The 16,572-nt window shown below is 38.8% G+C and overlaps 1 protein-coding gene and 1 long non-coding RNA gene across 2 annotated transcripts; both read left to right on the forward strand.

Annotated features, from left to right (window-relative positions):
* The first annotated feature begins 223 nt into the window (after positions 1-223).
* On the forward strand, positions 224-1,875 carry LOC111211657. Its single transcript, XR_002662603.2, has 3 exons — positions 224-530; positions 618-731; positions 825-1,875. It is a non-coding gene; the product is annotated as an uncharacterized LOC111211657 (long non-coding RNA).
* Positions 1,876-2,526: 651 nt separating this feature from the next.
* Positions 2,527-3,166, forward strand: LOC106435709. The gene has a single exon (XM_013876620.3). The coding sequence runs from the start codon at positions 2,693-2,695 to the stop codon at positions 3,164-3,166; it is 474 nt and encodes a 157-aa protein (XP_013732074.2). The 5' UTR covers positions 2,527-2,692.
* The last annotated feature ends 13,406 nt before the right edge of the window (positions 3,167-16,572 follow it).

Here is a 16,572-nt window from a genome sequence, read left to right on the forward strand (position 1 = left end):
GGTCACGACAATACTTTCAGCCATATATTTGACCTTTTTAACATAGTCTAGGAAATACTCTTGCTTATGCATGCAACCTTTATCTGAACTCCACACCAGCAACCTCTATCTCAAGCTGTCTTGGCTTGAACTTATATTTAAATCTGTTTATATTTGGTAAACATATGTTTTATGCAGCTTGTGCGGTGCAGCAAGAGTGGTTTTCACGTGTGTTGATATCATGGAAGGGATCAAAAAGAAAGAACTTGTGTCAATCGGAGAACTCAACACGTCGAGCAGGTAGCACTCACGCTTTGAACACATTTTGTTAGTCATATGTGGGTTTTAAATAGCCGCATAAAATGGTAACTATGTTGTTTTTGTTTAGACATAGGAAGCTGATTTTATTTATAAAACTCGGATTGTTGGGGTCCTCCAACAAAATGGATGGTCATTCGTCTCTTGCACTTGGATGCAGGTGGAAGTTGGTAATCCGGCTCTTCCCTTCAGGGCTACAGATGTGTTTCTCACAAAGTGACCGGGGTTATCAGGTTCGAAGTGTATATATTTACATGTATCTAAAGGCAAACCAAAATTTACGTATACGTTCACATTTATCGTCCTCTTTAATTATCCAGGTTCCAAGTTGAGCTAGCGGTTATGATAGCAATGATAGTGCCACGTTTGTAGTCTTCGACAGGGAGATGACTAAGCTCACCAAGAAAGATGCGCCTACACTGGCTCTTGAGGAGGTACGTTTATGCTCCTTCACACCATTTCTCCTATGTTTAATTATAATTCTTATGCTTCCTCTGAAAGCTTCTTAAACCGCAATCCAACTACAGAATAGTGGTGTTGGAAGGCATGAGCTACCAAGATGCCTTGAAAAGCTAGATGGCAAAGACTACTTCTTCCAGATTCGTTTCACTCCATACAATTTCACCCCCAAACCACTGTACCTTAACCGTCTCTACAATCAGTGACGATAGGTTCTTTGGCACTCAGGCGTAGGTGGAGTAATATAAGTTTTTCAACACTTTTTCTTCTTTCTAAATTAATATAACACATGTATAGCAGCAACCAAACTACAGTCGTGGACAGCGAAGGTGGACAAGCAACAGCGTCTGCTAGCAATACGGTTGTTACGGCTAAGATAGCAACGGGAGTTAAAGAACCAAATCCAAGCAACGGGAGTTAAAGAACCAAATCCACCAAACCATCAACGACCACTTAGCTTTCGTGTCTTTTATTATTGCTAATTTCCTATTTTTTTTTCATTTTGAACTTTGGTCGCGTCTTGCATTTTTTGCAAACTCTCACCCCCGGAGACACGTAACTTTATTAATAAATAATAATGGTAACGTTCACGAATCCTTTGCATACTAAAAATAACAAATATGGGGTTATCTTAAGACTATTTAACAGACAGCAAAACAAACAATATAAATATATAATCCATCCTTGGGTGTTTGCAGATTTATCCCAAATAAATACCAATTTCAACTGTTTTTCCCACACCAAAGTCCACAACAACAGCACAAGTCCACAACAACAACACAATAAACCTCGCAGTTCAAAACACCCCATAAAACTTCAAATTTTTCAAATCTCAGCAAAACACCTTCACAATCTCAACAACTTCAACAACATCGATTTCTCGTACAGAGTTAGAGACAACGCAACAACAACGTACATATCCTTGCACTTGCGCGGGCTCCGCTCCTAGTATAAATAAAATGGAAACTATTATTTAATAAAACCGGGTTACCGGGTGACGGTTGTTACATAAACCTTCAGGACAACACAAAACATCCTCGGTAACACTACTTAAAAAATTTCATCACACCAAAACACGTCCTCATAACATTAATTTACATTTTCTCGAAAGAAATTAAATCCAGTCTTCAGAATCTCGAGATGTTGCAAAAAAAACTTGGAGAAGTAGCTTTCGGTGTCAAACATCTCCTTGATGAAAGTTCAATGTCGGAAAAAGATACAGTCACACAAACTTACACTTATCGAAAATACACCCTTCGCAAAAGTTCAAAACCAAATGATAAGCCCACGAGACTTGTCACTCTGAAAAAGAGATCCTTTGTTTCCGTAAATAACATCTAAAATATTTTTTTAATAATTATTTTTCTTAACAATACTATTTTTTAATAATTATATCAAATTTTAGTAACTACTAGACACATAATACCAAATTCGCGAGTTTTAGTGGAAAATTAATTAATTTTAAAATGAAGCAACTATAACTGTTTTTTGTTATAATGAATTTGGTTAGTTAAAAAAATTGGTTGCAAAGAGCTCCCAAACAAAATTCAAAACGGAAATGAATTTCAACAAATATACGTTCGTATTATGAAAAAGGCGCAAAACGGAAACTAACATCATGCAAACTATATTTCTTTTTTAACAACATGCAAACTATATTTCTATATTAAGTCGATTGCCCTATTTATTACCAAATGGGGAAGGAGTTTGCAAACAAATAAAACAAATGAAGATAGATGTGAGCAAACGACCACCCCCGTTTCAGTTGTTTTCCTCTATTTATCGCACCAACAAACTAACCAAAGTGTATTAATTAACGAGTAAAACTGTTTCAAATTTTTTTTTTTGTACTAATAAAACCCAGAAGTTACAAGATTTGAGAAAACAAAACACAATTAAGAGTTAAGACGCAATAACTCATAAATCCACAAAGAGAATGAATCCCAAAACCCTTGTTATGAATCTTCTCATCCTTCTCCTTGTACAAATCTCAAACTTATCAGTAGTTGTAAACTCCTTAGAAGCGTACCACCAACAATACTACCACAGATCAGAGTTTAGGGTACCGCCAAATTCGGTTGTACGAATCGTCATCTCCAATGATCTGTTTGGTCTAAAGAATAATGGAAATGCAGGTTTTGTATGCACAAACGGTAATGAGGTATGGAGGAAAAGCAAACCAGGAGACCGGTACGTTGTGGCCCAATTCAAGTACGACGGTAAGAGGAGGCAAACTTCCACGCATTGTCATCTCCGGTCCAGATTTGGATTTGTGAATTTTCCGGTTAATATTAATCTGGACACATCTGCTTATTGTTACCCTAGCTACGTATGTGGTTACTCAGTTCGAAAAGATGGGGTTTATTACAAACCCGAGATGAAGCTTTATCCATGGACGAGGCAGAAGTAATGTTATATATATATATATATATATATAATGATGATGCCAATGTTTCATGTACCGGTTCGTAAAATTAGATTCGCGCTAAAAGTTTACTTACGTAGAGAAAAAGCACTTGCATATAGCCCGTCAATGTTTTTTATTCCGTCATGAAATGTTATACAATCAGACGAAATATTTTTCAGAACTGTATCGGTGATGTAGTAGTAGTAAAAAGAAAAAGAAAAGACACTTGTAGGTGTAATTATTTTAAAAAATTTATATCATTTCTTCTATATATCTTTCGTAACATAAAACTTAGTTAACAGACTGAGTTCTTTTGTATGGTCTGCCAATTAATTAGGAAAACAAATTGGAGTACGGTTTGGTAACCGAAATAGAGACACCTTGGCTAATTAATTACATATCTTTTAATTATGAGTTACATATCTTTTTGGTTTATTATTTGAAAAAAAAGTTGGCTAAACGAACCATTTTGAAAAATGCTTTGTGCTAGTATACCTTTGATTATAAAACTTGTCCCAATATATCTTTGATTAATTATTATCCGGAATTAATCTTATAATTAATTAAGTTTATATATTAATATAGTTTTTAATATATTAATAAACCAACCAAATTTGTTTACAAGTATTTAAAACAAATAAAATATAAGAAATCAAAATCTTAATAACATATAAAAAAAATCAAAGTCTAATTATTCCAATTAATTTTCTTTTGATTAGAAACTGATGGATTTCATAATTCACCAAGAAATAGGGTACGGAATTTATGATTACTTGTATAAGAAAAAAATTAAGAAAAATTATATATATCGATGATTATGTATGAACGATGTATATATGATTGATTACATAGGTACTGGCAAGATGGATCGTAACGGTGGCACGATCTCCGGTGAGTTTCAGGTGCCTTTATGATCGTCTTGAATGTTTACTTTTTATTGCGCTCTGGTTTGATTATTTAGCTCGGCGTGGGCCACCTCCTCAGCTTGGGATGGATCCTTGACGTTTGTGGGTCTGCTGTCTTCTTTTGGGCCTTAGTAGCGTCAGATCTGTTAGGGAAAAATACTCAGGTATTGAATTCTTCCAGACCCGAGGCAGGAAACCGGCTTTTGGGTCCACACTAGGAGACGCCCTGGGTTTTCGCTAGGAAGTATTCCGGGTCTGGTCCCAGGGACTACCCCCTTCCTCCGGAAAAATGAAAACTTTCGATAAGGAGAACCTTCTATATTTCCGAATATGAAAGAGTTTAACCTGCTCAAAACGACTAAGGCCGACCTGAAGACAACTATATAAGGGGAGCCTAAACCCTAGGGCAAGGGATCGACACTTCAAGACTTAGAGATTAGAGTTAGACGGCTCGAACTAGGGTTCATACTCAAATCATTGTAGTTCTGGCTTCTTTACTCAATAAAACATCTCTTCAAGTCTATTTCTCTCAAACTCATACGAAATCAAAGCCTCATCCAACGTTTTGTGGTACTCACAAAGATCCTACACAAAAATCCCCTAACAAGGTCGATTACTTGGACCGGGTCTGGAGTGTGTGAATTCCTCCTCCAACAATAGCCCCCCTGAAAACCAGAGTGTTTCAGGCTATTATCCAGGTCAAATGTTGATTCCGAGCTGGATGTCACGTTCGAGGTCGTCGGTGCAAGATAATTCTAGGACTCGGTTCAACATTCCGGTTTTCTATCCTTAATTGTTGATTTTACCATGCATTTGATATAAATCAAAGGTTTGATTTTCATTTCTTAGGAACCAAATCGTTTTGAAAAAGAAAATCATTTCTTTCCTTGGCTTAAGAAGGATTAGACTCTTTGTTTTCCTTGAATTGCCTTCATTACATCATTTCAAGAGGAAGAGATGTAATTTCAACTGATGTAGGTAACTTTTTCTTTTACATTCTTCACTATATGTAATTCTTGTCTCCTATTCATTCTTCATCTCCTCTCTGTTTTTATCTTTTTTCACTTCTTTTTTCGATGGCGCCTCTGATCAGAAGAAAATCAAGGAGGGTCCCCTTGGCTTCGTCTCCTAACAGTTCCGATGATTCAACATCAAATGATGGGTTCATGTCTTGAGCCCGCCTTCTTCTGCCGTTACTCCATCTTTCGGGAATGTCAGTTTAGTTGCCCATTCTTCTGCTCTGGTGCCCGGGCTCCGGTATCGGGAGCAACGTTTTTGGTTCCCGTTGGGGATTGCAAAACTTGACTTGGTTTGGTCACTTTTCTCCCGGTGTTCTTGACTCCGAAAACTGTCGATATATCGGAGTCGATTCAGAACTTGAAAGAGTCACTTGAGATTCTTATAGTGACAATTTTACTTTTCCCATTGGGGATTCCATGCCTTGGTTAGCGCCTCCAGGGTATTTCACAATGTATGCAGCCTTCTTGAAAAAGTGTAACCTTTGGTTCCTTCTTCTCGCCATCCTGTTCAAATACTACCACAGACGTGATAATCTGAACCATCATTGTCCTTTTTTGTTTTATCCTGTGATATTGGGCAGGTGGGCAGGACGTCGAGCTACAAATACTTGAGGCCATCACCATCTTTAAGTCAATTTCGCTAAAGCCCGGTATGTATGATATCGTTGGTAATCCCATGATAATAATTTCCCCCACTATTTTGAATAGAAACTGGGAAAGCAAGTATTTCTTTGTCAAGATCGACGAGAACTCCGTTCCCGAGTTAATCGTTCTAGTTCTAAGGGTTATATGCTCTATAGGCAGCTTATCCTTGAACGACATCGATTGAAACCGAGATGGTGCAACTTGTGATTGGCAAATTTAAGGAAATTTTCCCTTGTACTTGGAGTTAATTTACTCCTATTGGGATTACAACCATTTTTGACGTTCACTCTGATGAGCGGAATTCCAGGTGCTTGTCAATTTTTGTGTGTTATATATTTCTGATTGACTGATACTTTGTGATCCCGGAATTTGAGCTCCTCTAGTGGAGATCAGCGAGGCTCATGTTCTAGGTCTCGACATCAGCCGCTTGTTCTCCGATGTAGTGAGAGGGAAGCTTCTGCATCAGCTAAGAGAACCATAACAGATTTGGATTGGACCCCGTTTTGATGATGAGTGATGTTCTTGGACAAGGAAGTTTGCTATGTCATTTGATTTTCCGGGCGACACATCCTTTTCTGAGGACCGTTCGTCTAGCATTGAGATATACCAGAGTTTTCGCCTGGCTGGAAATCTGGTGGATAAGTTCGAGCACTTTGTGCAGAGCGATGTTTAGCGAGGCATATGTCGGACCAACGCTCGCGGTAAGCATATTCCTGTTTCAGTTTGGTTTGTGTTGGTGCGGAGTGCCAATTTTATTAATGTTCCTTGTGGTTTTTCCTTTCTTTTTATCATATGATCTTGGTGAATCGACCCTGCATGTACAATGAATGTGCGCTCCTTTATGAGAGAGAGAAAATTCCACCAACCTCGATCATATTGCACTGAAGATAGCACATGAGAAGGGAAAGGGTTGACTCACTGTTCATCAGAGCTGAGTTTTAGTGTGTGAAAGTTGAAGTCGGGGAAGAGTCCAAGATGATTGTCTTAAGGAGTTGGAGGCTCAAGGTTCCGTCCTTCCTTCTCAACTGAAAAGCACACGGGGATCTTTGTCAGCGTCTGGATATGCGGCCATGCTTAGGGAAACCGAGCTCAGAAATCTCCTCGGTGATGCTCAGCGAGAATGTTCTCAGCATCGAGACCACCTCGAGCTAGAGTTGAAATATTATGAGGAGATGGTCCACCCGCGTCGAGACCACCTCCGGTCTGCTGCCTAAAAGTATAAAGCTCGGTTTGACAGGGTCAAGCAAGCTCTTGCCTATTCGAATGCTGTTCAGGATAATTCTCTCTTCGTATTCAAACTACTGGACGGGTTGACATTACCAAGGAGCTGTGCTCAAGGGCGTGACTGGTTTGGAAGAGGATATGGGCTGCTGGGCACATTCCATTTGAGAGTTCCGAGTTGATCTTGACGAGATGGATATCAATAAGCCCGACTTGATCGTTGGTTTTCCGGTCTCTAGTGACCCAGAGTCTTAGGTCGCATGTGACGTTTTTTTATTTATCTAAATATACTTGTATTACTTTTTGGTTCCTATGAAAGCTTTTATCCACACACTTTCCCCCGAGGGGGGGGGGGGTTATTTAACATTTTGGAACTGTATTTCCAATTCTTACGTAATTTTAAGTGACACCGGGTGTAGAGAAGCCTGGAATATTCTTGGTGTGTTACGGCAAAGCCATATATAGGTGCAAACTTATTTTTGGCTTATCCTGGTCATACATGGTTTTAGTTTCGTTTCCTAAGTGTTTTGCGAGGTTGAGCCCCCACTGTCTTTTTAAATAGGTGTTTTTATGTTCACGCAGAGCGACGAGGAAACTTTAACAGTTTCTGCTCATTGCCTATATCATTTCACCAAGAAACCTACGAGAGATGCACTAAAGTAAATAGGTTATGTGGCCAAGACACCGATGTGTCAGAGGGAGCTGATGAACTCGTTAATTAGAGAGAGCTGCAGACTCAAAATAATTTTGTTTTAGTGGTAGTTGTACACAAAAAGGGATGCCTACGTTTCTCAAATGGGATCAAGACTAGCCGTAGTTTGATTAGCTAGTTACAAAGTATAAGGTTCATGGAACCGTGTTTCTTATATTAGTAGTGGTACTTGCACAAGTTCATAAATTCCAAGGTTGTTGCACGGGTGTTCAGTCCATTTTCATTAATTCATATAGATATTCATAAAAGTAGGGGTGTACAAGTCGAGATACCTGGTATGGTCCTTCTCAATTAACACCAAGCTTTCCAGATCGTTCTTCTTGAACTTTCCCATGTTCTCTTCTTAAAACTAGAGCTCCTTCAGAAAATGTAATTGGTGAACCATTACAGTTCTAATATCACATAGCTTGCCTTTGGTATATTTTTGTATTCTGTGCAGAGCTTGGTGATATGATCAAATTAACCTCAAGCAACTCTTTCAAGCTAAGCTAGGCTTGCAAGTAGAAAGCAAATAAAAAACAAAGAAGTAAAACATATAAGGTTGTGAAGCATGATAGATAAAACACTAGACTTAGGAAATCAAACATGTAACTCAAAACTGCAATCAATAGATACCAAGGTTTTATAAAGAAAAATCCTAGAACTCGAATTCAGAAGTAAGTCATCCAATTCTCATTGCGATTACTATCTATGTCTAAATCCTCGAAGGCCAACTCTCGTTGCACATTAATGATCCAATTCGATATGTTCACTAAGTTTTATATACCAACTCTCGTTGTGACTAACAACCTAGCTCAACAAGATTCATTTCTGGTTATCAGTCACACTCGTGCGATTCCAATTATCATAAGATCTAGATTCTATGTGATAAGTCACACTCTCGCACCATTCCACCACTATAGAAACAAAACAGTAAGATCAATCTTCGTGAAGAATATAATAAGATAAATCCTAGCAATTCAATTAGCAGTTCATCATAAGCCACTTATAATCTCTAAATCTGACAATATGCATATTCAGACATGATTAAAGAAACATAAATCAAAGACTAAATAGAAATCATAACTAAATCCACAGGAATCCAAGAAGACTCTTAAAAGAGTTATTCTCTTCTCTCATTCTCTCAAATCAAGCGTAGCCTAACTAGTGGCTGAAAAATAAATATAAATAGGTTAGGCCACGCCCTGAGCTCTTTTGTAAATAAGGGAAACTTCTGGGCCACTTTGCAATTCTTGGAACGTCACTAAAAATTGTTGGGAAATTGGTTAGGATGGACGTATTTTGATTCTTAGGTGGTGTCGCTCAATGCCCATGTGGTGTCGCTCAATGCCCTTCAATTTTCTTGAATTCTCGACAGTTTCTTCTCGAGCATCATACGAACCACCCTTCAGTAAAACATGCATAAACTTCGGTCTAGGATCCTAATTGACCTCAAACCAATGGCCTTGGAAATTTAGCTCAAAACTATATCTTATTTAAAAAGAGGACCTCAATCGTACCGTGGTAAGTCTTCCATCTGGTTTTTACGTTTGATGTATCTGCGCAGTTCTACATCCAATAAAGCTCCAAAATCTCTAAAGTTGTCCAAAATGTACCTAAACCTGAAAAAACTCTAAAAAAACTTCAAATACATAATATAAAATCTAAACAGGACATATATCATGGTCAAAAACCGATAAAAACAATGATATATCACTTGGTCGCGTAGTTCTTCTATCGTGTGTGTGTTGTCTCTCAGTATTTCTTACAATCTCTGATAGTTCTTAGGTTTCCCATGTTAATATTGTGCCAAAAAGGGGAGAAATCACCTTGGTTAAGAATAAAAAAGATGAATTGATTCCTACTAGAACCATCACATGCCATAGGATATGTGTTGATTATCGAAAACTAAATTCTGCATCTAACTATTTTTGAGTACTCAGGATTCTTCCAGATCCTCATCCACCCAAATAATCAAAAGGAGATGATTTTCATATGTCCTTATCGTACCTTCACATATTTAAGGATGTCATTTGGATTATGCAATGCACCAGCCACTTTTCAGAGGTGTATGATTTCGATTTTCTCGGACCTCATTGAGGACATGGTGATAGTGTCATGGATGATTTCTCGGGGTCCTTTGCCTCTTTTCTGACAAAAAAATTGCAAGATTTATAAAGATGTGAAGAGACAAATCGGGAGAAATGTCAGTACATGGTGAAGTTAGAAATTATTCTTGAACACGAACTCTGAGAAAGGAATTGAGGTTGATCAAGCCAAGATAGATGTGATCATTAGATTGGAGCCACCGACTTCAATGAAAGGGATCAGAATTTTTGTAGGGAATGCGAGGTTTTATAGAAGATTCATCAAAGACTTCTCAAAGATAGATCGTCCTTTGACCAAACTAATGTGTCATAACTTGTGTTCAACTTTTATGATGAGTGTTTGAAGGCATTCAAATGACTGAAGAATGAGCTGATTAGTGTCCCCATTGTTCAATCACCTGATTTGGATCTATCGTTCGAGATGAAGTGTAAAGCTAGTGACTTCGCAGTAGGAGAAGTTCCTAGACAAAAAGGCAAGAAGACTCAAGTCATCTACTGCGCAAGTCGAACACTAGACGATGGTCAAATGAAGTAGGCAACCATCAAGAAATAGCTCTTAGCCATTGTCTTGGCATTTGAAAAGTTCAAGAGCTATTTAGATGGTTCTTAAATAATTGTCTACACTAATTATGATGCATTAAAGAATCTTTTAGCCAATAAAGATGTTAAATCAAGATTGTTGAGATGGGTTTTGTTGGTACAAGAGTTTGATCTTGAGATGAAGGACAAACCCGGGGTTGATAATTGAGTAGATGATCATTTTCATGGCTTAGGATAGAAGCTGGAATCCTTATGATATCACTCAAATTACCCTAAGGAGTGATTTATACTCTCTCAAATAAGAGGTCGAGTTGTAGTACTTAGGGATCGAATCCACAGGGAGCTAGGGCACACAAAAGATCTAATAGTTATACGATTAAACTATGCTAATAGTTTAATAAGTAGTAAAAATAGATAGCAAAATCAGTAAACTGAAAACAAGTTGAACAAGACTATTGTTCATCTTGGCTAAGATTTGTTTGATGGAAGGATGATTTGCTAGATCTAGGGTTTCTATTCAGGTAATCATGATTATAATGATATAGAGGCTACTTGTTGCTTGCAAGATATTATAGAACTCAAACAATAACAATAATCTACCAGCTCTCGCATGTCTAGATTATCTATCACTAGATCTAAGATCTCAGCTCTCGCATGTTGATCTGTAGAAAGTGTCGATCAATTATTCTATAGGAATATCGATCGATACACCTTTCACAATATCGATCGATTAATCTATTGGATCATCGATCGATATCGCTTCTAGAAAGCTTTACGATCGGGTTGAATGTGTGTTCACTAGGGTTCCTAAATCAACTCTCGTATGTTTCCCGCAATTTTAGCTCAATAGATTTCAGTTCAGAGAAAAGACCAAGCGATGGCATTGTGCCTAATGATTCTAAGATCAGGGATTTAGTTCATGACTCTTGAACACAAGCAGTAAGAACAATCCTATGATGAATATCACAACTTAGAAGTTCTATATTTTGAGCTAATCCCTCATAACCTATCTGAACCCTAAACCTAACAGGTGGATCTATTCAGACATGAAGTTTGTCACAGAAATCATGGATAGAATAGATGAAATTGCAATAGATATAAAGACCAAAGACAATGGAGTTCCAGGAGGACTCTGAAAGAGTTCCTCCTTTCTCTCCTAACTAAGAACAATGAAAATAAAGCTTAGCCGTCAACAATGGCTTAGAAAACACATAAATAGGGTTTTAGGTCGTCCAAGGGTACTGGTAATTTGGGGTTGCTTCTGGGCTGCAGCGGTCATAAAATATGCTCAGCCCATATACTGGCATCACTGTCGATCGACACCAATGCTGTGTTATCGATCGACAGTCCTTCATCTCCTCGACAGTCCTTCATCTCCTCGACAGCTTCCTCTTACCAGGCAGACTGACCACTCTTCAGTAAAACGGGCATAACGTCTGCTACAGGATGCTGATTGCCCTCAAATCGGTGGCATTGGAAAAATAACTCAAAGTTCTATCTTGTGTCAAAATATGGGCTCAATGTAACAGCGGGAGGTCTACATACATAGCTAGACATCTGACGCGTTTGTGTAGTCTGCGCCTCAAAAGGCTCTAAAATCTCCATATTTCTCCAGAACGTACCTGAAACTGTAAATACTCTTAATAGACTCTACATAGAAGTAAATATATATTGAAACACTTATAGACCATGGCTTAAAATGGGTAAAATCCATGGTCTATCAACTCCCCCAGACTTACCCTTCTGCTTGTCCTCAAGCAAAACAAACGGGTAGTCTCTCTGAAAGAGGTATGAAAACAGCAGGGACTCACATGATTTAAAACTTAGAATAATCACCTCTACAATATTGCATTTCACATCTAAGAAGTCCAAATCACAAAAGCACATTATACCATATCCTAGCTTAGCAACCAAATTCACCTAGGCAACAACTTAGCAAATCCTGTCTGACATTCCCGTCTACCAACCTCATTTCATAACATAAATAAAAGTGCAGGCTTTACTTTGGAAGTATCGATCACAGGATGCAAGGATTTTCAAACAAGTATCTGGATCTGCAGGTAAAAGTTAGTTCTTATCTTTTCTCTCTTCTACTAATTTCTCTCTTTAGTCAAAGTGTGCTTATATTGCAAGATCATTGACCAAGATTGGACAGGCTTCCATGAATCAAGCCTAAATGGTGGTTGCCACCAAGTTATGTTCACTTCTTTTTGACCTATATCCAAGAATTCATGTGAATCGAACCTTGATGATTGCCGCCACCAAGTCCCGTTCGAATTCTTTTTGTTGGAATCCTTATGAAGCAAGCTTTAATGGTTGTAGCCACCAAGTCCTGTTCGGATTCCACCTAACTAACACATATATATATTTTTTTTTTTCTTTCTTTTTTCGTTTTTTTTTTGAAAATAAATATCTCTACCTATAAATCTAGGGTCGAAATAGTGAGAGAAAAGGTGATAAATCTACAAAAGGTTTTACCTTCCACACTTGTTTGAAGAATCCGATCCCATGTATACCAAGCCCCAAGACAAGCAGTTGTGTCAGGTTTACTGTTGGAGGTCAGCTTTGGTTCCTTCAAACAATCTCAGCAAGTGTGAATAGTTGACAGATTGATCCTCTTTGGTACTATCTGCAATCAATAAATCTAGAATGGTGCTAAAGAGTGGTTAGATAACAAGCAAAAATCCAATAAGTTCATTATCCCCTTCTTGACTCAATAAAACTCTTTTGAAAACATTTTTATAAGAATCATGAACAAACTAATATCAGTAAACATCCCCGCAGACTTAAATTACACTGTCCCCAGTGTATATTTAGTCAGAGTTATGGCGATAAATAATCATATGTACATAATTTAACAAGTAAGAACGATGACCTGCTAAGTGTCGATCGATACAATGAAGTGACAGTCGATCATTGTTGATGAGGTGCTGTCGACTGATAGCGACATGGTCTCATCGGTCGATGTTCTAAGGAATCGTCTACTCGGATCTTTTTTTTTTCTAAATAGCTAACTAAAACACAATATTAGTAGAACCTCCCCCAGACTTAAACAACACTGTGACCAGTGTTATACAGTCTAAGATTGGTGGGGAAATAAATCATAAGGACAATGTTTAACAAAGTGAAACGTTATACCTGATCGCTGATGGTGAGCGTCGATTGACATAGTTAAGTGGCGATCGATTGATACTCGTGATGCTCTCTCGACCGACAATGGCCTGTTGTCGTCGATCGCTTCTGGTATATCAACTCTTCTTCCTTGGATCTTTTTCCTTTTACCTAAACAAAACACTAAAAGTCAATAAAATATAACTAATAAAACATAACCTTTTTTTTCCGATGAACAGTGTTCTGTTACAGTATTCCCAGTTTTCTGCTACAGTGTCGATCGATTTCCTTGCTACAGTGTCTTTGCTACAGTGCGGTTGCTACAGTATCGTTGTTACTGTTCATCCATCTTTAATTTTAACCTGCAGTAAATAAAAACTTAAATCAATAACAATCTAAACTAAACTAAAAGAAATTTCCTAATAGTGGGTTGCCTCCCACTCAGCGTTTTGTTATAGTCATTTAGCTTGACTTTGGAGATCTGATTTAGTCCGGATGAGAATGAGAACATGCTCCAAACAAGTCTCAATGTCTACTCTCTGAAGCTTTGTCATGTTTGTGTGAAAGCCTCCTCCATAGACTCTTCTCCTTTGTCTATCATCTCACCAAGAAGGAGTGCTCGAAGCTTTGCAAAAGGATGTGAGAAGCATCTGCTGCGCACTCTGGGTTTCCTGACACCATCTGAGAAGCGAGGAATCAATGAAAACTGAGAACCTCCATTGGTCCTTTTCCTCTTCTTCCAATTACTCCTCTTCTTTCCCCCAGACTTGTCTGATCGCGTGGTGGTATCTCCATCCCTAAGATTTCAACACACATTGAACTCCTTCTGCTCTGATATGCGTCCAGTGTTGATCGATGTTGAGGTGATAGTGTCGATCGATGCTGGTTTATTGGTGTCGTTTGATGGTATCCGGTATGTGTCGATCGATGCTGCTTCTGTTGGGCCCTTATCGACTTCATCTCTAAATCGCAACCCTCTCTGAGAAGCTTCTACGTGCTAATGATCATCCAATACCTCAATGTGAGAACTGAACTGCATACTTCTATCAGGTGGAATAGGAGATTCAGCTTCAAACACAGCGCATGGAACCACAATCTTCATAGGATCATGTATCCTCTTCACTCTTTTGTGAAACCTAGCAGCTTCTTCAGTCCAGATAGGTGGTCTCTGATGTTTAGGGACAGCAAGGTGTGAGGCTTTAGACAAGTACAACCTCTCCTCAATCCGTTCCATCTCAATTATGCAACCTGGTGGAACGTCTAGCAATGGGAATCGATCGATATTAGGTGGGTGGTGTCGATCGATAAGTGGTTGGCGGAGTCGATCGATGTCGGGTGGGTGTAGATCGATGATGGGGGGTGGTTGTCGATCGATTTCATCATGTTGGTGTCGACCGATGCTAGCCTTTGAAGTTTCCAAATCTCCTCTCGAAGTGTGCGGATCATCATCAAGCTTCTTCTTCGAATTTTGATTCATATCTTCAAGCAATTCCTCCAACTCTAAGGAGTCTTCCATAGTGACTTCTCTGGTCGATCGATGATGAGGTTGTAACGTCGACCGACGTTGAGGTCGTGCCGTCGGTCGATGTTGAGATCGTGCCGTCGGTCGACGTTGAGGTACTGCCGTCGGTCGACGTTGAGGTCGCGTCTTCAGTACCAGCTTCCTCTACTCTGCTCAGCTCTCCAGACACATGTTGTTCATCCCTTTTTGCCATAATGTCGTCGAGCAGCTGTATTGGAATCATATACTCCTCATCTAACGATGCCAAGAACCTGTCCCATTTATCATTCTTCTGCTTTTCTCGAGTTGTTGTAGCTTCATAGAGAAATTTGTTGAGGAAGACGATCTTAATGTCCTCCCAGCAGGTTAAAGATCTTGGCTGCAACTTACTGAACCAGCTAAATGCATCTCCAAATAGAGAATAGGGGAAGATTTTGCAGATAATGTGGTCTACATATACTTCATTCTGGTCGCTTGCAGAGGCTAACTCCTCAAGTTCTTTGATAAGGTCTCTGGGATCTTCATGAGGAAGACCTCGGAAAGGGTCCACACTTCCCCAATCATACCATTCGCGATTCAGATCAAAGTTATTTGTCTCAGCAACATCAATCACATCAGGGATTACAGCACCGTCTGCATTAATCAATTGTCATGTGCTGTTGCGAGTGCGACCTTCTTCGTCTCTTAACATCCCATTCTCGTCAACTGTAAGTATGAGCACTTCGACCTTCTCTGCCTCCAAACAAGTGGTGTCAGATGGCGGCTAAACAGTGTCGGTCGATGGTGGATGAACAGTGTCGATCGACGGTTGATGAGCAGGGTCGATCGACGTCAGGTGAACAGTATCGATCGATGTCAGGTGAAAAGTGTCGATCGATGTTTGGATTTCTACGCTACCAATCGCTGCTTGGAGGGTGTCGACTGCCCTCTTAGACTTATGGATCACGCGTTCCAAATCCAGTGGCTCTACTAGTAAGAACCCTATCCCCTTGTTGTTTCTGGTACTCATATGGATGTACCTGAAACACAAGAAAAAAGTTTATCAATTTTTTTGAACAGTAGTAAAACATAGAGTAAATCTAACTAAATAAGATCTAATGGCGATCAAATCTCCCCGGCAACAGCGCCAAATTTGATATCACTCAAATTACCTTAAGGAGTGATTTATACTCTCTCAAATAAGAGGTCGAGTTGTAGTACTTAGGGATCGAATCCACAGGGAGCTAGGGCACACAAAAGATCTAATAGTTATACGATTAAGCTAGGCAAATAGTTTAATAAGTAGTAAATATAGATAGCAAAATCAGTAAACAGTAAACAAGTTGAACAAGACTATTGTTCAGCTTGGCTAAGATTTGTTTGATGGAAGGATGGTTAGCTAGATCTAGGGTTTCTATTCAGGTAATCATGATTATAATGATATAGAGGCTACTTGTTGCTTGCAAGATATTATAGAACTCAAACAATAACAATAATCTACCAGCTCTCGCATGTCTAGATTATCTATCACTAGATCTAAGATCTCAGCTCTCGCATGTTGATATGTAGAAAGTGTCGATTAATTATTCTATAGGAATATCGATCGATACACCTTTCACAATATCGATCGATTAATCTATTGGATCATCGATCGATATCGCTTCTAGAAAGGTTTACGATCGGGTTGAA

This window comes from Brassica napus, chromosome C3 (genome assembly GCF_020379485.1).
Source record: "Brassica napus cultivar Da-Ae chromosome C3, Da-Ae, whole genome shotgun sequence".
NCBI classification, from domain to species: Eukaryota; Viridiplantae; Streptophyta; class Magnoliopsida; order Brassicales; family Brassicaceae; genus Brassica; species Brassica napus.

Coding starts and splice junctions, on each gene's coding strand:
- LOC106435709 (XM_013876620.3), top strand. CDS start 2,693: ATGAATCCCAAAACCCTTGTTATGAATCTTCTCATCCTTCTCCTTGTA.